At 31.9% G+C, this 22,992-nt stretch overlaps 1 protein-coding gene across 3 annotated transcripts in view; it reads left to right on the forward strand.

Annotated features, from left to right (window-relative positions):
• LOC112686428 (cell wall protein DAN4) overlaps positions 1-22,992 on the forward strand; it is a 63,520-nt gene that overhangs the window by 30,155 nt on the left and 10,373 nt on the right. For all 3 annotated transcript variants that reach the window (XM_025558688.1, XM_025558689.1, XM_025558690.1), the window contains exon 3: positions 13,177-13,226. In XM_025558688.1, coding sequence (XP_025414473.1) covers positions 13,177-13,226 — 50 coding nt within the window. The remainder of the gene's footprint in view (positions 1-13,176; positions 13,227-22,992) is intronic.

Raw genomic sequence — 22,992 nt, forward strand, 5'->3', positions numbered from 1 at the left:
ATTGTAATAAAATCGTAATTCTATTTCACGTTTCTTTCATTTTCGATTTATAGTTTTGTCCAAATGTGAGCTAAGATTTAAGTACCTATTAGTAAGCTATCTATTACGAATGTTAGTAATCATTATTGCTTCGAGTAATGTAAATTACTCGCGTGCGCCTTTTTAGCCATAAGTCAGTGACTAAAAATAATTTAATACTTAAAATAATGGTTGATTTTTCCAGTGACTGTTCGAATGACGTGTGTTTTGTCTACAATCGCCTGCACAGTCATACTTTATCTCTTATTATTTTCTTTTTAACGGGAGAATGAGAATAAAAAACATTCCCCTTATTACAATAACTTTCACGCAGACGGTAATTAATTAGTCATTTATACGTTTTCAATTTAGTCGTGTTTATTATTGTGATCAAATTATTCAAATTATAATTCTAATTTCTTTGTTCCTTATTGTTTTCTAAAATCAAATGGAAAAAAAAAGGACCAAGTCAAATACTCTTGTCATAATTCGCACAATTATATGGCTACATTATGTAACCGCAACTGCAGTATTTGTATATACACTAAAAAAAAAAAAAAAAAGAAAAAATGTTTAAAACAAATACATTTTTATTTTAGTCTTCGATTATTATTAGTTAAGAAAATAAATTAAAAGTCTAAAGCGAAAAATGTTCGAACGATATAAAAATTAAAAAAAATGATTGCATTAAAAGTGAAAAAAAAAATGGCAAAAATAAAACGTTTTAAAATAATTAAATACATTGAATTCTTATTATTGGTGAAATCAAATGTAAAACATTAGTGATTACAAGTTACGTGGACAGTTGAACGATTGTTTTGAAAAGTATTCAAAAGAACATCAGACGAAATACAATGTCACTGTCGCTGAACAGTCATATTCGGAGTTTGAAAATATTATTATTGCGATACGAAAAAGAAAGTTTACCCAAATATCGATACACCACATGGTATATTCGGCGGTGATTTACAACAAAATAATATGTAATAATTGAATCGAACAGCACGCGATCGACGATCGATCATAGTGGTACAATCGTAGTTGTATGTGGTATATTACATTAGTAAGTGCGTGTAGGCTAAGTGTTTACGTCGTCCACGACGACCTTGACACGGTTGATTTGCACACGTGGGTCCTGCCGGTCGCGCGCATCCTTTCGATTTATCGTCTCCGACTCACGTTGCAACGTTAATCGGGCGACATGCACCGTTGCTCGGATTTACTCGCCACAGGTTATGTGCGTATGTGCAGACAATTGCAGCAATTATCATAAAAATGCATTGCGGAATCAGTCAGTCGTGTGTAAAAATGCGACTCGTGTTCACCGACCATGGTGTAGCAGCCGTCGGGTGTTATCTAGTTTTAACCATCTTCTTTTCACGCCCCAAGGTCGTCTCGCCCAGACACTCTCATGCACGCTCCAGACAATAATAATAAAGACCACATAAAAAAATGTCATATCTAACAAGTTATGTTAACATTTACTTGTCAATTTTTCACATAATTGTTATCAAAGTTTGTTGATTTTTTTTTGATTTTTTGTAAAACGTTGAGTTAAATTCTATCCACGACGCGTCGGACTGGAAACATACATAATTGAACGGCCATCAAACCGCGAAATCGGGTAGGTCCATTTTCCTTCAAAAAACGAGATCCCATTTTTCTCCACAGTCCATTTTCCTCAAAAAAAAAAAAAAAATTCTTGACCATTTTCCACCACTTTCCAATTTCTTCCAAAAAATAAAATAATAAAATCGTCATTCATTGTCGAATGACAAATTAGAAATATAAGAACAAATTAATTATTTTATGTATAATTATAAAATAATAATACACCGTACGCGCCGAACTTGGTAGGTGGCTAAAGAGAAAATGAATATAATAAACAAATACGGACGTCGATAAAGATGAATCAATCAATAAATAAAATAATAATAATATATTAGATATTAATAAGTAGTTAAATAATGTGTCTATTAAATAGTTAGCATACTAACTCACTCTTTTATTGTTAGGTATATTGCTCATAATGTCTTCAATAAAACATATAGAAACCTTTCGTGGAGTTAGAAATGTGAGCCCAAACGTATATCTAATCCAAGAATCAATTTCAGAGTTTTTATCATTATAATATTGAACCAAATCAAGACTTTGAATTTTTCGAAACCATAATTGTAAAATGCGAATAATGTGAAGGAAAATGGAAACCAACCATTTTTTTTTTTTTTTTTTTTTTTGAGAAAAATGGACAGTGGAGGACAACGGTATCTCATTTTTGAAGGAAAACGGCTACGGCCGTGAAATCATAGAAGCTTCGTGTCGATTACAGGCACTCGTATTAAGATCTAAGTGTTTGTTTTTCTTCCGATATCGTCCGACGTCAGATCGGATCGTATCGAAATAAATACAGATATAATTGCGGCTTATCAAAGCACAAACCGTGCGATTTCGATTCCTCGACATAACAACAGAACCTAGGTATTGTCAAGTTGTCATGTATGCTTATGTAGTGATTAATAATGATCGATAATCGAGTAATGGAAATCGTTTAAAATTGTTAAACCTTTAGTTGTAATTTGACACAGAACACTTCATTCCGGAACACAATATCGTCATTTATGAAACTTTCATCCGGTAAGGTTTGCATGACCATTCTTCGAACGAACATTTCTACTCTGGTGAATGGTCAACGTTGCGTCGCGAACCGCCAAGTTTTCCAGAGTGTATTTACCGTTTTTTACTAAAATTATTATCATCATTCCGTCTTATGCTCCATGATTATTGCACGTCAAGGATCGTGTTCGCATCACGGGCACCAGATACCTGTAACCTACGTGCGATATTCGATGCACGAATTTCACCTGGTCACCTAAACCTGTAGCTGCACCGGACGTCGACGACGGTAACAATAATAACTGTACTGTTGCGCCGACCGTGTTGACCGTCTCGTTACGAGTCATTTACTCTTCAATTAAACGTCGTCGTGTCCGTCCTGCAATTAGATTACCGCGGCGTGAGCTGTGTATTATAATACCGCGTCGATCACCCGGCCAGGGGTAGGTGTAATAATGGTACGGGGAATCATTATTTACTTGTCGCCAGAGGCCCGTGACAATGGAAACAAATATTGTATTGCTTTCACCGGTTTTCGTTTTCGTTCGTATTACACGCGGCTAGCACGCACGGTGTGCACCGCCGCAATATATAATGTACCCGTAATGTCTACACGTCGAACGCCCATTGTAAAGTCGTTTCGCACGCGGTTTTTTCTTTCTTTATCTCTCTCTCAATACATGTATGTGTTCGCGTTTGATCTTGCCAAAACTAATGTCACATACGTAGCACAAGTGCGCACGAGTAAAACAACATCGTGTCCGGTTGTGAACATTCGACGTTACTACGAACTCCGACATGCCACGGTCGTTAATCACGTCGAATATTGTAATAAAAATACGCGTGATACTCGCACCCGGGGACTTGTTGTCATAATAATTATCGTTATTGTTACCAAACTCCGTTCCGTTTAGGTATATCTACTTTCCGACGATGTTCGCCGACCAAAGCTGTGATTTCCTTTGCATTGTACATTGTGCACAGACCGCATTCTCCGTCGCGGACTGTCGCGTCGTCCAATAAATTCGGACCTTTTAAACGTGGACTCGTAATTATACCGATTTAACGGCTATTGATACTGCTTGATGTGTTGTGCATCTGTATATTGATCAAAATATATATACTGTTACTGTTCCTATTGTAACACAACACAAAAAAAAATCATTTGTTGTTAAACATGAAATTTCTACAGGCCCACCGGGTATACCTATCTCGTCATTGTTTGTACCATGACCATGTGTGTTATTATTTCAAACATATTTCGTCGAACCGGCTAAGTTATACTTGAAAAAAATAATAATAATCAAAAAAGTCTACGCTTCAAAACGAACGGTATTATTTTTGGTTGGTTTTGTATTTTTTGAAAAAGGTTTGTCAGAATCATGAATAGTGTTAAATTTGTCATTTATAGCGCCTTTACTGTGTAGTGACAATTTATTATGGTTTAAATTAGCTTTTCATCTTTTTCATTAATAATCGATTTATTTCAGTCGGAATTTTACTGGTTGATGATCTACTCGAACCAAGATAATTAGAACCCTGAAATTCAGATAATTGTATCGTTCTGCAAACAATATTACTGTAAAATAATAAAATACATGTAATTGTATGTTAAAATGTTTTTATTAAAATAAGAACAACACTGCATACGAATGGGATTGCAATAGTTTTAGAATAAATAATATAGTTTCATTTTAAGTGTCAAAATAGCATAGAAGAAAATATGAAAATTTAAGTTAACTTAGGAGCCGAAATATCAAGATTAAGATATAAAATCCACTAAGTATTCAATTTCATTTTTTATGTCTAAATTTATTTATTTATTATTATAATGGCTATATTTTTTACAATATATATTCTATAATATAAATATATAGCTTATAATACTAACTACATGGTATGACAACATATAACTATACTTTATATACATAAAGTATATAAAATGATCAAATCAATGTTAGTTAGAATAAAAATATTATATGTGTATAGTAAATGCTCGAATCTAAATCAGAGGTCCGAATCCTCCTATTCATCAACACCTAATTAGTTGACAATTCTTTTTGTCGACGAGTGGACCGATCTGGAACGTTCATAAAAAATCAGAAAAAACATCCGTATTATCATTCGTATCTCCATAGGAAAATAATAATAGAGTGTTAACATAACAAATAAGTTTAAATTGAAAATTGAATGGAAAATAGATTTCATTATAAATTTTTTATAAAAAAAAGTCCGTAAAAAAAATGTGTTTCATAACTTTAAAAAAATATTAATTTTACATAAAAGCTCTTGTTGAATTCTATAAATTTGTTAAAAAAAAAAAAAAAAAAATTGGCAGTTAAATAAACCACAGCAGACGAAAAGGACGTTATTTATTCTTATTCCATTTCGTACTAAAAAGGTGACGCTTCGAATTAGGTACACTAATATTGGAAATAAAGCGCAAACACGTTATTAAAATACAGAAAACCTCATCATCATTCCGACTAGAATTGAAAAAAAAATATGTATATACATTCATATTTCGAATAAAAACTATGCACTATATATTTTTTTCAATTTATATATTCCGAAATCAATATTTGTACGATGAGTTCTATCGTAATATATTTCGTGTCGTTACAATTCCACAATTGCCTATTTTCAGAAAGCCAGAGTTCCGAGTGAGATTTTTTTTTGTATTTCCGCATTCACTCGTGCACATGCGTATACAGGATGATATGCAATAACGTTGAAAACAAAATAAATTGTAAAGTTATTATGTTTAATTTTTAAATATGGTATACAAACTAATCGATTAACTCGGGATGAGAATTCTTCAAATGCTTTGCTGTCGGACGATTTTTAATGCATATGTTTAATTTACAACCCGTGATATCCAACGTTACAGGATAAAATATACAATTATTTCAAAATTAAAAACAAATAATATAAACGTTTCAACGATTACGTAGTCCGCTCGGTAACAAATAATAATAACGTTTAACGAACAATTCTCTCTAAATGCATAGTGAAATGATAATAATAATTTTACGCGAACTCATAAGTGTATATTATTTATGTTCATTTGCCTTGTGTTGTGTAATTTTATTTATCCGTGAAAAAAGTGTGTACGTAAATATTGTTTTCTAACAATTTATCGTTAAAAGTGTGTAATTTATCGCGACGTTTCGATTATTTTTTTTTTTGCTGGCGGGCGCTGATATGGCCAGTGGATTTATAACGTGTCGGCGACGATAATATAATAAATATAAGTATATATACCTATAATGGTGGCGTTCCGAAGTTTTTCTCGAAACAGGATAAGTCATCGACAACCGTGGAAGAAGAGTCAACAACAGCAGGTTGTCGAAACACTGTGTATAATAATATAGTATTATAATATATATATACGGTCCGGTAGTGATTTATGGCATTGTGCATGCAATCGCTGCGATAATACGAAAAAGACATTGTTTAGGTCTCGATTCACACAGGACGATACCACGTAGCACCGTAAGGTTATAACCTGCATTGCTACTCGGGTATTATTTTAACTTTACAGGATGCGACCACGTTATGTGTATACACGACCGTTAGTCGATTTCTTTCTCTGGCCGTATAAAGTAAAAATAAAAAATTAATCTGACGTTCCGAGCAAGCAAAGCACTTGACTGATTAAAAAATTCCAGGTCGAGTACCGTTAGATATCTCGTCGTACAAAGTTTTCGTTAGCAATAATTTACAAGCCGTGAAAGACGTGAATTTTAGTGTTAATCATTAAACCACGGCAAAAAGTTTACGGCGAAGTTGAGCTGATAGTTTTTTTCTTACTAAAGTAATGGTTGATTTATTAACGGAACTTGATCGAAAACCTTACGATTATCTTCAATCCCGAAAATCCAAAATTGATATCATTTTAAAACCCTTCATCGGACTACATATACCTACTGGACAAGTATAGGTATTATTTAGTAACTATATATTCCCTCAATATAACTCGGTATAAAAATATGGATTCGAAACCATTCGGAATACAATTCGATGTTTTACGCAAAACAATCGAATCGTCTTTCATTCGTCGAAGCCATTTGAGTGAACCATTTAACGAATTGAAAAATAAGAACTACTAGTTTGAAGTGGGGGAAAAAATATTTAATAATAAGAAACAAATGAAATAGTCTACTAGGGATGGGGAGGATGAGATTCCACGTTCATATAACCCATATGCATTCCTTGGTTTGCTCAACACCGTAAAGATCTATAATGCCTGGTCCAATCGAATTTGTTCGAATCGTTTATCACGCAGTGCTCCATATGCATAATACCACAGAATAAATGAAATCAGAATGGTCACTTCTAAATGTAAACAAAATTCAGCCATCTTATTTTTGGAGTACTAATTTCTTATCACACTAAAAGTGATAACATTTATTCTGTAATTGTTTTGAAAACATTGGCGTGCACGTGCTTCATAGTTAATTGTATTGACTCAATGAATATTGTGTATTAAATAGGGATATGTAGTTCATGAGCTAGTCGACTCTTAAAAATGAACTAGACGAGTCGAATCAGTGTTACAAGAGTTGGCGACTCGGTAACTCACTGAATCAGTTAAACTCATAACTCACAACTGCACTACTGTAGATACACGACTCTCAACTCTCAACTCTCGACTCCCTTGATAACGATTTGCGAATCCAAACGGAAAATGTAATACCAACTTAAACAATAGTTCCCCTCAGATTTGGTTATTAATATTTCCATTGTTTCTTAAAACATGATTTCCGACTTTCTGAGAAAAATTCGTAACGTTGTATGCTTATAGTCATAATTAGTTACATATGCGATAAGCTAGTCACGAATATGGACTGTGAACTTGTGAGTTGAATCAAGAGTCGAGACTTGAAGAGTTGACTAGAGTAGTGGTAATCTGATCAAGGCCGCCCGCAGAAATTTTTCTCGGGGGGGGGGGACCAGCGAAAAAATAATTCACTTACTATAAATTAAGTTTTTTATCACATCGTAAAAAGAAATTATTTATTTACTATAATATAGTAAGTATATACACATATATATAAATATATAATATTATGTTGTTATTATAAATAAGCCTGTATAATACAAAATGAAAAAAATAATTAATAATAAATAATTATGAATCATTGATCATTATCGTCAAATAAAAATTGAACACGCCGTGGTTCCATGCAGAAAAGCTTAATTGTATCTTCAACAATGTCAGATTGTTGACTTTTTAAAAAAATAACAACAATATTATCATAAAAGTATAAAACCACATAATAGATTAAATGCAATCTATTCTGTGATAAAACAGTCATAACCATGGCTTTTTACTTAAACCGTGGTCATCAATATGACTTTATCAATTAACACCACAATAATTGTATAAGGACCATAGAGTTGATATGATATGAACTGTAGGTGGAAAAATTGCTATATTGCTTCAAATATGGACTAACATAGTTTTTGTACTGACCTCTTAAATTATCAATCATCAAGAAATACATAATTTAATTCAATACCAGTAATTCATAGCCAAAATAAAATCAATAAAAAGTATAAGGGACCGTAAAATATTTACTCATAATGGTTATTTTTCTAATTATAAAATATGAATAAAGAAATATATATGCAATTAAAAATACAAATATTTTTGGAGGATATCCAGAACCACATCTACGTGGTGTCTTTTGGGTTACTCTAAATTGTTCTAATTTTATTAGGGGAATTTACGTTAGTGTAATACGGAAGCAAAATGTTTTTAGAGGAATTTACATTAGTGTAATACAGTAACAAAATGTTTTCAGGGGAATTTACATTAGTGTAATACGGCAACAAAATGTTTTTAGAGGAATTTACAATATTTTAGGGGAATTAACATGTGCCCGAATCTACAACCATGATTAAAACAAATAAACCAAATACCGAATACCTAGTGATATTGAAAACTGACGAACAATTTTGTGTCAACTTATCAGTTATCAGTTTTCGTTATCACCCTCCAAGATTGCTAAATAAAATGCAAATAAATGCAATCAAAATTAGGTATTATCTAAATTAGCGGGGGGGGGGGGCCTCCCCGGCCAACCCTTGCGGATGGCCTTGGATTTGATTCAAAGAAACAGTTGAAGAGTTGGAAGTCGACTCTTTGATTCAACTCATTACACTGAACTGAGTTGAAAGATTCAGTTTAGCAAAATGAGTTGGAATTTCTATCCCTAGTATTAAACTTTATTAATTTTTAAATAGTTATACTTAAGTGTTACATAAGAAAAATCCAAAGAGTATTAAATTGAATTAAAAAGTAGTATACATTTTATGCTGCGATACTTTTAACAATTTCGTAATTTTATTAATTAAATGGTTTTATTATTGGCATAGTTCTATCACAGAATAAATTAAAATTATTCCGTTTTACAATGTTACTAGTGGCAAACTGGCGTATATTTAATGAATTTAAATGATGAATTGAAATATAAAATTAAATTTCAATAATTTTATGTAAATGCTATAATACAACAGCAGTTGTAATTAAGTAAATTATCAGTCTATGTGTTAGGTAGTTACACTGCTGGGACTCCAAAGCAATGGCTAAATGATTTTTGAACTCCCTTATGTTCCCCATGTAAAATCTTATTAGTGACCATTCTAATTTCATTTATTCTGTGATAATACTATCTGCATACCAACGACGTTACGAGACAATGACTGGACTGACGGACGTGCCGCCCGCACCGAGTGGGATAAAACCTACAATAAATTTGTTTATGAAATGGGAATTTATTTTTTCTTCCGAGTGAAAGCAACAGCAGCAGCCCGGCCGGGGTTATTAATTGCCCTCGCCTTCTCGGCGTTATCGCACAATGAGACGGCGGTATTAAGCGTATCGTGTGCGCGAACCGGAATTTTTGTCGTTTTCGGCGAGAAACGATGATGGGATAGTCGGCACAACAGTGGATCACAACATAACGATATAGGTCCGAGACGATGTTGCGCAAGTCGTATTTATTTTATTTGTTTTTCGTCCACAATATTAAATATTAATATGCACACGCATATTATGTATTGTACACATTCACGAAATAAATTACATTTCCTACAGGCACCCACCTTCAGTGAGATATAGCTCTCGTTGTACCTACGCGTATAATAACGAGTTTGCGTTAATGTTCGTCTGTGTCGAGCTGTTTTCAAACCATTAAGTATAGTTGCGTTTTTTTTTCACCTATTCGTTTTATTGTTCCGGAACGAATTACTGTTTCCTCCTCGTCTTGATAATATGCATACTTGTTGTTTTGTTTTTCTTAAATATCTCATTTGTTGATTGTATATACGCACACAAGTACATGGTACTTGACGATGTACCCGATTCGGAAAGAGATATTCAACAATATGTTCTTTCAGAAGTGTAAATTAATTTACTCAACAGTAGTCAATATTAATGTAGGGAATACATTAATCAAATATTACTATCAACCAATCACATGTTTATTAAAAATCGATTTTAAATTTAAACATTTTCAAACCGTTAGATTTACTAATATTGAACCCGTCAACCGCATGTACCAACTGCACAAGACGTGTATGCCTGATGTGTAGAATCCAAGCTCGTACACGTGCAGCGTATCGATGCGTTAACACGATGTCCGGCGTACCGTGACGCGTTTCAAAACGAAATAATTTATTGTTCGATTATTGAAAAAATTAAAAACAAAATATTAACAACACAAAATGTTTTTTACACACTTATATCACAACGTGTCTATTTTAATACGATATTTAATAGTTGTTGGAAAATATATTGTTGTAGGTACGCTATTAAACGCATGTGGGAAGGATGCATGCACGTTTCGGCGTCCGCATTCGGACATAATGCATTATAATAATTATGTATTATGTAGTCTCCTGTTTTCCGCGTATATAATTTAAATGTTTAACGTTCTACCTGTACGCAAATGCTAGCTCACCAATCACGTTGTTTGCGTTGTACACAAAATATTTTCTAATAAGCGTTTTTTTATTTCAATTTCGAATTTGTATCACAATATTATCGGTGATTATTTTTCAAACATATCTGAATGCTGAAATAACTAAGACTTGTGACATCTGATTGAAATATATATTTTTCGACATTTTATGTCGACTTCCAATCACAGACGATTACCGCGCCATTGTTATGATTAAGTAAATCACGTAATATCTTTAAACGTTTATAATAATTTAAAGTATTCCGACTGAAAATGTGTCGTTAAAACAATATTAAACTCTACAATAGTATAAGGTAATACTAAGAATTGTTTTGCTTTAAACATCGAAAATACATTATATTTTGTATTGTGCCTTATTCTTAAAAATATTTAATACTTATATTGAGTCCTGTACAACTGTATGTTGTTATTATTATTGTTTGTTTTCTTACACAACCTTGACCATAATTGAATATTAGATTTATATTATTTTTTTTTTGATTATTAATTATTATTATAGTAGGTAAAATATGAGGACCAAAAACAAAAACTATATTTAACTTTATTTAACCTCGGTTCAGTGTTTTTATTTTAGCTATTTATTAGTGTTTTTACCACATGCAATAGCAATGATTATTTCTTGTAATGTATAATTTTATGGTTTGGTGATTATTAAATTATATGTAAATGCATATACCATTATCTACCATCCAAAATTCTGATTGGAATTTTTGCGTCCTACAATTCAAAGATTATGAAACTAACATTTCATTTTTTGTATTTACAAAGAAAAAATGTAATTTATTTTTAGTTGCATTATATGAACAGCGTGTATTATAAATATTTAATAATATAATAATAATAATTTATATAAGGTTACTGTGATTGTTCAACAACAGTTATTCATTTTTGATATTAGATATTTAAAGTTAGCTTGTAGAGTTTTTCAATAATGTTTACGAATTAAATTATTTGGGTGTTCACACCATAACTTTCGTTACGTTTTTAGTAACTAAACTTAAAATCATAAAAAATTGTTGAACTGTAATTAGTTTTGAATTATTGAAAACTAAAAGAATAATTTTTCGTAAAATAGGTACAGTTAAATCAACAGTAAGCTTCAGAAATATAGTTGTAAGGTCTTATCTAATTGTGAAATCTACTTTCGGAAAAACAATAGAAAGATTGTATTTACGAGTATAATGCGTTTAAAATATATTATCACTACTATCCTGAATTGGTTTACCAAAGTCCCAGTATTGTTTAAAATGGAAAACGTAATAACATATTTTATTAATTTTTTCTACAATAATTGACCGCACTAATGAAATTTAATAGTATTATAACTAAATTGGACATTCTGAAACTTGTGTTATGTATGGGAAATCCTGGGAAATCCTTTTCATATTACTGTTCATCATCGCCTAATCCTAGAATGCTCACGGTTGCTTTACGTACTTTACATTTTTAAAGATACCGTGAACCACAGTAATCACATGTTAGTTTACCAACAATGTGATTAATTTTCATTCCGAATTTCCAACGCATTTCTGTTGCTCACCGATCGTTATAATATTATGCTAGTTGGATTCTGAAAATAAATCTCAACTAGCCATTGTATTTATATATTTTTTTTAACTCCAAATCTTTCCATTGTTTTTCGTTTATTTTTCTGTCATCAATTCGATTTTTGGCTGTCGTAGTAAACTTTTGGATTTTTTTCAATCGACAACTGACAATTTATCGTTCTGTTGTAAGCAATCATAAGTTGCCCGTAATATCGATCAGATAAGATGACAAATTTATTTATCAAAACGGTTTAACGTGTTAAAAATTGTTATTGCGTTATTCAGATTGAAAAAAACATTCGTTTTCAATATATATGTAATTACTAAATCATCCATTATACAATTTCACGACTAGTATATTAGATAGGTACCCATTGTTTTTCATATTATCATATCTAACCCGTTATACATCACGACAGTATCACGATAACTTTTATAGTTGGAAAATAAAATGAAACAATACGTATATACATCTAATTAATTTATGAGCAATCACTTATTATGAATCAGAAATATAATCTGAAAAACCAAAATATGTTTGTATTACCTAATATTCGTGATTGCATGTTCAATTTATTGGTAGCCTACATTTCGCTGGTATAAAAATTAAATATTTACAACATATCGTATTATCACTGTGCATAGTATTGTTTGTTTTTTATTACTCCGACTGTGTCAATACAATTTTTTCTGTCAATAGTCGAAAACTATTGTACTGTAAACAGTAACGGGCGAAAATACTATGTTCGTAATAAGGTAAAAAATGTTTTTAATTCGATTTCGAACATTATTTCAGGTGTGTACAGTATTATTTTGAGAGTATGTGTAGCAATATTATATTTAGTAGAAAAAAAAATCGATTGGTATATTCAATCAGCAACATATCTCATTGAATATTTTTTAATTTATCGTAACGAACTACTAACGTACGAAATACGTAATACTCCATTTGATCATATTATGTGCAGCGTGTGCATTAATGTTTATTTATTTTTATGTTGTTTCAGTTCTTGCAGTTTTTCGAGTTGCAGGGTCTTGTTCGAAAACCATCAACCAGGTAAGATTACGATTGTTCGTTATTTCGTTATACGCGCGCTAAATTGACAAAAACCCGGTGCATTACTGTCATACGTATGTATGTATGTATGTATAAGTATTACACAATTTTAACAAAAAAAAAAAAAAAATCAAAAATCAAAACAATCGACATTTCTAGCACTCGACCGTGCAATATTGTGTACTAATTTTTTTTTTATTTATTCAATCTTGCATACGACATATCGAAGCCGTTAGCATATTATGATGTTCGTGTTGTGCACACTCGTTTCCCTTGTGCTAGGTACTATACTTAACACTTGTTTACCGCTTACTAGCTCATGCCGACGACGACGTTCTTTTAAATTCCAAAGGAGATGGTAATTTTAAATCAGAAACAAACTAATAAAAAAATCGTTTATCAAGCGAAAATTTGGTCGCACGTGATTCGCCTGACGCTTTCTCCGGCGGTCTTGCTGCGTTTCCAGCATGTGCACGTGTACTGCCTGCATTCCGTTTGCAACCCGTCCGATAAACATGTAACGTTTGTGCCGCGTTACGTGCGCGTTATTTGGACGCTCGTATTTGGTGGCGTTGAAGTTCTAAAAATGTAGTCGGCCGAAAAAAAAAGTATTAAAAAATACCCCGTGGGGGGATTGTGGTTTTACCTAAAATATATTTACGTTAGGCTTTAATTTTGCAATGAAGCTTTCGTACGGTTTGATAGCCGAATTTCGGCTAAATATGAAGCGGATTCAGATTCATCCTGAATCTTCCTAATTCGTCGAGCCCGTCCTCTACGTAGAGTTTGGCGTCATTACTGCTCGTGTTCGGGACATCGTAACACAATACTTATTCGTCGCGAGAAACGGTCCGCTCTCGTTTCGCCGATAACTTCTACTTCACCGTCAACGGTTTTTCTCTTCACTACACGCATATTCATTATTCATTCGTCATTCCTGGGGTCACACGAGCGTTTTATTGACGTATTTTTTTCTTTCTATTTACGACGAATATCACGACGTCCGTTGTTGAATTACATAATTTACTACTCACTCGAATTTTCTGTCCGGTCAACATCGACCACGTCCGACACACACTACGACGGACGTAACATGATTAGCGCTTATCGACGTCGTAGTTTATTATAATTTCTATACGCGTGTCCGGTCAAAGATCGCCTTTGCCACATACTCGCGTCCCGTACCACTGTCAGCGCGTATCGAAAATATCGGATATTCCATATTTCACATTATATCAAATGTTGTCGTACTCCAATCGCTTTAATCCAAACACTGGCCAATAAGAATTATATGTTAATACGAACTACCTGGATATTTATCGCATCAGTATACATTAATATAGCATGTGTCAAAAAAAATTAAAAAAAACTCAACATTTTAAACAATTTTATCATAATTTTTACACGGTCATACCGTAGTTGTTTTAATGCGATAGAACGTAAACAATCTGTAATTATAATGTAATTAAAATCATTGTTAGATACTTATATTTTAATATAATTCTTAGGCCTTGATTATACTAAGTTTGTGATGCAGGTACACCATTCAGGTTTTAATCACAACTAATGTTCACGTTCTCCAATTAAATAATTTTACTAGATTAATTTTCAGTTCTTACATAATTTTCTACTGTTAGATAATTTGATGATTCGATTTAATATTTGTTACACTAATAAAATGACGATATTACATCAAAACAATCTTATATATTTTGATTTCATAATTAAAAACAAACGCCATTAAGTATTAAGTATTTAATAGAAATTCACCCGCATCACATTTGCCCTCAGACCAAAGGACTGTCCCGAAGTCAATTTTAATAATTCCACAATTCACCACTCAAGAGAAGCGAAATACATCGGCCTGATACTCGACAAGAGACTAACTTAGGATCCCCATCACAATAGTAAAATAAAACAACTTAACTATCACTTACACCAAATAAGACCATCATTCGAATTAAACAAGATCATCTCGAAATCATCTACTCCTTTAGAAAACTCTTTTCCAGCCAATTTGGTCACATTGCTCTCTGAGGCACCGTTAAACTTTCAAATCTCAGGACAATCCACAATCCAAAGTTCAAATTTGTATGCCTCACCAAAGCGCCCTGATTCGTCATTAGAGTCGCTCTACTCGGAAACTTCAAAGTTTCTATCATAAGCTAGATGGCAGCCACGGTTTACCTAAGATTCCACTTCAAAATGCAGAATCACTCAAACCAACTCATATTCGTATTTTGCACATAAAATCACTTATAGATAACTAAACGACTCAACCGAAAATGGTCAAGAGATTTTCTCAACACTTTCTAAATTTACACTATTCTATTTAAAATCAAGGTAGCTTTAATTTTAGATTTTTTTCATCGCCCCACCGTTATAAATTACCTCCAATTTACTAAATATATATATATATATATATATATATATATAGTTTATATCGTAAATACTCATTAAACTTCAATAATAAAAATAATAAACTATCGCATTACTGAACAACCTTTTTTTTTTATGGCAGTCATATTTTTAAAAAAATTCATCTAATTTTGTATGAAATCAAATAAAAAAAAAAAGTGTGTGTTAACCAAGCCACTTACATTTATTAAAATTAAAGTAACATGTCAATGATTAATACAATTATGATGTAAGTTTAAGAGTTAATACAACCGTTGTTTGTACTTAGTCGTTACTGATAAACTATATATATTATATAACTTTTGTACTTGTCTTCGATTACATAAAATAATTTTCTGGAAGAAATAAGGACATCGAGAATATGAAATTTTTCATACTAACTATTAACTTATAATCCCAATATAAATATATTATATTCTTTTTCGGTTCATGAAAGAATAATTCATCGTTCAGTTATTATTTTTGCATACTCTATGACTAATCAATCATCGGTGGTTTTTATTCTTAGTATTATTATTTCAAAAATAAATGAAAATAAATCGATGAACAATTAATATTGTATAGCTATTGATATTATTTAGCTAATTCTGGTAAAAAAGGTCTAATGATCCATTGTTTTAAATAATAAATATATTTTATGATGAAAAGAATAATTAAAATAATGAAAATAATAATAATTTAAGTATACTGTTATAATGTAATATTATTATTGTTATTTTTCATGTTTAGTTCTCTCTTAATATTAAGACGATTAATCACTTAATAAAATTTTCTTATAAAATTTTTAAAATAATTGATAAGCTTTAAAAGATCAAAATTTTTTTTAAAATAAAGCAATATATAATATTACATTAGTGATTTTTGTAATAAATTCTAACTTTTTACTCGTTAAAATGATACTATTTACAATCATATTAAATACAGTTTAATACATTATTTAACCATGCTCGTGTGTCTAGGCCAATAAAAAAAGAAATTTAAGAAAGTTCAAATTATTCTCTATGTTATATTATAGTTTAAATGATACATTATGTAAACAATTTTGAAAAAACACGAGGACTAAGTGACTTATGTGTAAAATAAGTTATTCACCATACTCTATTTTATAACCATTAACAGTTTTCCTAAATATTCTAAAGAATAATTCGTCCTTTTTACTAAAAATTGACTACACTACAATAATATTTTTGAACTCTATACTTGATAAATATTTTTAGGTAGTTGGTTGAGTTAAATGTCTAAATTAAAATTTTTTTTTACTAATAAAGATCATAAATTAAATGTTTGAATTCACTTTGAGGAAAAAGAATAGGTGCTTGTCAGACTGATAAAAGCAGAATTTTTAGTCATATAAAGTACACTAATACGTCTTGCTCCAAACAAACCTTACAGAATATAAGCGTTAGAGTGGAGTTAAAAATATTTTTATCTTATAAATAATCTTAGAATTATAGGAACTAAATATTTTGTCAAACTGAAATGTTGAAAGTACGATAACTAACGGACAGTCACGATTTAATCGGATGGAGGAACATAATAACAAATATTAACTCTGGAAAGAATATAATAGCCATACCCACCCTTTATGATGACCATAATGCACCCATATAAATACGAGTCCATCCTACCGATTTCCCGACGTAATCGACATTAAGTTAATAATGTGATTTTTTTTTGATTTTTTTTTTTTGTTTAAAAAAACATAATCTATATCGAAGTGCACGTTTTTCATCACGCAAAATTGCCGAATTATGACTTTGCTTGTAGGTATGCAAACGTTTACGAGTTATGAAACGACCATCAAGGTAATAATGCAACGTGCTGTACATAATGCTGCTCTTATCCTTGTTACCATCGATTTGCCAATATCCATGCCTTCAACAGTCACTAATGTAGATATACACCCTGAGGGATTTTCACGGAACTGAAAACACCGTAACTCCGCGGACCGTTATTATTTTCAACGGGACCCGTATCCTGAACGACTTTCAATATGTATAATATGGTTATAATACCTCGAGCACCATAACTCGGCATTGAAATTATACAAGAAATCAGCAGTACATAACGATAAATATGAAAAGAAAAAAAACGATTAGAGTTATTCACATAGTTTGTACACAAACAATAAATCGCATAAAGTTCGAAAAACGTTACTCTATGAATAATGATTGAATACATGGCTAATATACTAACATAGTATGTAGTATAAACGCACGAGGTTTTTATCTATTCGAGTGAAACATAAGGTCGTTTCGTTATACGAGTATAATATTATAAGCGCCTGAAATTAATCATGGTAATAGTTATGCAATTCCATTTTTTTTTACAAATTTTTAAATTAATTGTTTGTAATAAATATCTAATATAAGTCTTACGCTGAGAACAATTAACGCACATTTAACTTGACTAAGAATAACAATTTGAATGCTCTCGTTTAGAAGAAGATATTTAAATAAAACCCAATCTATAGGGTGCACTTAGTAACTATAACTGAATGTAATCGAATGAAGGTCAGTAAAGTTAGTTACTCTCTTTTAATTACTTTATTCGATAACGTTATCGGCTATAGTTAAAATGGAAACTTTGCAGTAAAAATATTTTATTCGCGGCAGCTGAACCATTGACACAATCATTTCCCTAATCACTTATGAATAATCGCGAATTACTGGTACTACCATCTGCCGAGATTCGAATGAATCGAACTGATTATTGTTATAAGTTATAACAATAATCAGTTCGATTCGAGTATTATTGACTATGGAGCGTCACCAGTATTCGGTCAAATAACAAATCAACTTTAGTTCGTATTACCTCGCAGACTTTGCTCGTATTACGTTTGAATGTAATTTTAATGTATTAAATACTGTGTTAAATAATGCCTAAAAAAAAAAAAAATATGTCACTTTTAAGGTCATTTTTTCATTTTTCATTTCATTTTTGTGGTAAAATGCATTTTTAAGGACATTTTTGGCTATTTTTTAGAGTATATTTGTTTGGTTTTAAGTGCATTTAAATCCGGGCCCTAGTTATAACTATCGTTATCGAACGGAGCAGCGAGATACGTATAATCAGGGGTGTACGTAGAATTTGCTTATGGGGGGGGGGGTTAACATTTAAATTTTTAACATTTTTATACAATTATTTTTCTTATATTAAAGTTTATTTTATACTCAAAATTAATTTTAAAATTCATAATACACCTAATTTAATAAATTTAAAAAACCATAATTGTACGAATTTTATTTACACTTAACAACTTAATAATAATTCTTCTTGATCTTTTAATAATTCATCAAGTACAGCGTCTCTTTAGATTTCAATATATCGGTGAATATTTAGCATTGCTAACCCATTTAACCTAGATTATCCAGTTGTATTTCGGAGATAGGTTTTTAGACGGTGTAGAATCGAAAAAGTTGTTTTGGAAGTGGTCGTTGTCACTGGTAAAGTAATCAGAATGATCAAAATGAGAAGAAGTTTTCGTACAGTTGGAAATATTTATTTATCCCATATGTCTAGAGCTGATTGAGTGTGTAAAATAACGATTTTTTCATAACGATGTATCAAATTGACAATATCGGTTTCGTATTGTTTTTTGAATTCAAAATTATTTATTTTTGATGGGAAAATACATTGAAAATTTAACAAAACTTGTTTATGATCTAACAAACGTCTATGAATTCGAGTAATAAAAAAATCTAAAAATGGAATGAAAACTGAAGTACGAAAATATACTTCAGGTGAATCTGTTCCAATATTACTACGGTGTACTTACCTACCAACTTTTCGAGGAATCATAATATAAATATCCCAATAATAACACGTTTTTTTGGACAATTTTTAAAATACAATTAAATTCTTCTTCACTATCACTTTGCATTTTAAGTAAAATTTCTTCAATATTTGTTGTAAGAGTTATCGCAAGATTTTCAGTTTGTAATAAACGGCTCAAGAGAGTAGTTATACCAAAAGTCTTAGTAGTAGTACTGAGTGCTATCTAGAATTCAACATTTTGAACTGCAGATAATAGTTGTAAGGTTGTAGAACAAGTAGTTTTATCTTCCCATAAAGAAATGGTTTCAAGGGAAATTACTACAACATTTTGATGTTCTAAAAAAATTAGTAATGCTTCATGTCGCTGAACCCATCTTGTGGGGCATACATTTTTAAGTCTCGTGGCTTTTGTATTTATTTCTACGTTAGTAATTGTACTTAAAAGTACTTCTCATGGTTTCAGAATATTAAAAAAATTGTACACAGTACAAAAAAGTATGTAGATTAAAAAAAATCACAAAAATAAAATTTTTTCTTAAGAGTACGCAAAAGAGACACCTAATCACGATATAGTTAACATCTGTGCGAAACAACTTAAATCGACAGTTGACGAGTGTGTATGTGTGTATTTGTACATGTATAATAACTGCAATAACTTAAAACTATTACGACTATACAGAATATTGCAGCAGGGATTTTCTTTTCGATAATTTTAAATTTTAAAAAAATAAATAAATATTATTACCTATATTGTATTAGAGTATTAATAATTCAAGTAATATATTCGTATTATTGGATTTTGAAATTTTAATTTTAATCATATTGTTATACACTAAAATTACGTATACGAAAATTCGGGCGTACATTATGGTTATTTTTCATTTCGTTTAGAACGAAAAACTATTATTTCTAGTAAAAGGGTACATTCGTCGTTAAAAAATTGTAACTTAAAACAGCTATTACTGCACTTGTCGAATAACACTGCAAAACTTCCTGTGCGCGTCATAACACAACAATAGTATGTAACAATAATATAAATGCACCGGGAAGTTTGATAACAACGACTGGTGCACGTAAAACGTAACACTATAAATTATATTGTTCGCGTTTCTGGTTCGAAACGTTGGTGTTCTCGCGTCAAATCCGATTATGGTGCCGTTAACGACTTGAGTCGTTTGGTCTGCCGTCTAAACGTGTGAACCACGCGCGCGAATCGTTCTCCGTTGCACCGCGGCTAGGACGAAGGAGTAATGCGCGTACGCACGACGGACGCATCGCGGAACACTGCTCGAACAATGGACGATTGCTGCCACCGCCCGTCGAGATATTATTATTATTATTATTATTACGACCGACATAAACGTATAATAATAATATTACGCGCGATCGCCTAACCCGGTTGTTGTTGCGCAAGACCAGAAGAAGGAGCTTTGTATTTATCTATTTTTCTCATCGCCGTTTTTAACCGAATCCGGTTTTGCGTCCTTCGAAGTATTCCCTTAAGCTCAGCTACGTGAGAAAGATCGTTTTCTTCTATGAGGCGTATCAAAAATTGGTTACGAATGTAACGGAGCACGCGCTCAGACGAAAATGTCCCTTTTCAGGGTCACCAAGAACATCATTGTGAGATGTAAAACGGCATGAAGACAACTAATACAGCGGAGGAATAGTGTCATTCTACATCGTCGACTAAATCGATAAAAATTCAACTAATGAAAATGGAGCATCAATGTCCGATTGGGTATATATACCGGTCACTTTTCGGAGCATCGATACTCCATTTTTCCATTCACAACGGTCAACATCCAAAAGATAAGAAGAATAGAAGCACCCGACGGCAATTACGACGACGGCTGCGACGAATACGACAAAGGCAATTGTGGCGTTCACGGCAATCTCGTATAAGGCGACGGATACCTCGACGACTGTACGGCGGCTGTGGCAACCACGGCTGTGAAAAACAACAATGAATAGGACAACCACGAATCCGGCTCCAGCGGCATTTACACGTGGGGCTCCGCGATTCGCGGACCTATTCGTCGACACTAAAAACGACCCTTCTCAGGACCAATATCCGTACAAACCTTTCCGGCGCACTTACACAAGTGTCCGCTGGTAAAGTGATCACGGTCGATACGCTTGGTTGCTTAAGTCTGCTGTCGACCGTGTATTCAATTCTTTATCGCACCTGCTCAGGTCCACCCGCCGCGGCCGCTTATTCGAGCCAGCCACGCGGCCCGGAATAATTTTATTAAATTAATTGTGTATTACTTTTATTTAATGTTAAATAAATAACTTGATATTTATTTCGTGTACATTTATATAAAGTTCCGAGTGTTGATAACCACGGCAAACCCTTTCACGAACCAATATGTTACAAGATCGTTTTACGAATTTGGCTGTTCCGAATATTCAGAGAGATGTCTATAACTATAAATACTGAAGATATTTCAGAAGTGTACTGTACTAAAGATGAAAAATTTGTATTAAAACAAAACTAAAATTTTAGAGTTTAATTTGTATATATATATTATTAACTTGTGGACTACGGTAGATTTGTTTGGTGGGGGAGGGGTAATGAGGGCTAGCCTTATTAAAATATAAACGGAACCTATAATATTTAGTAATGATATTTGTATATAATTTTGTCTGTATTTAAATTTATTAAATAAAAGTTTGGGGGCATAGCTGCCGCTGGTCTATGTAGGCTTTTCGCTAAAAAGCCCCCTAAAAAATAATCCCTACTTGCGCCAATAACCACCACTGATTGCGTGATAAATATTTTTCAGTACGAAACCATTTCTATATCGAAAACTCGACGTGTTTTTCTTACGGGTTTTCGTCAACGATTCTACTAAAATAAAACGGTCTGAAAAATCTTCCGTAAGAGTCGGCGGTTATCTCGGATATTTTCTTATCATGCGATAACTATTTTCAAACAATGCAGTTCATCAAAGATAAAGAAAAAACAAAAATATAAAAGTTGTGTTCGCGTTCAACACCTTGTGATTGTAGGGTTACGAAAATCAGGTGTTTAAAAAAAGGAAAAAATTATAAAATTGATAAACAAAGCCAAACATCTTACATCTTACAATTCAGAGTTTCAAAATGTTGTATCAGAAAAACTAAATAAAATATAAACCCTATTTAAGATATTTTAACTTTGACAGACAATTTTACGATCAACGTTGTTTGAAAAAAATGGTTTTAAAAAAACATTTCTTAATTCCCATGACATACATTTTCATTCCTTTATTTTAATTTCTAAAAATACTACTTTGAACCATAATTCAACAAATATTGAACAAATATAAATAGAAATAGAATAAATAAAAAAATAAAATGTACGCAACAGTATATCGGAATATCCGAAAACGAAAAAAATAAAATAAAATCTTAAAATTATATTTTTATTTTCGATCCAAGATAGTAATCCTACATTTTATATAGGTACACGCTGTCGAGTTATGTTCTTCTGCGTGCGGGCCGGTACATATGAATGCGCATTACTACCACGGCCATAGGTCAAAGTATGTTTTTTATTCTACACGACCACGTGGTTTGGGTCTTT

The sequence above is a fragment of the Sipha flava genome, unplaced genomic scaffold (genome assembly GCF_003268045.1).
Source record: "Sipha flava isolate LNK unplaced genomic scaffold, YSA_version1 307_pilon_pilon, whole genome shotgun sequence".
NCBI lineage: Eukaryota > Metazoa > Arthropoda > Insecta > Hemiptera > Aphididae > Sipha > Sipha flava.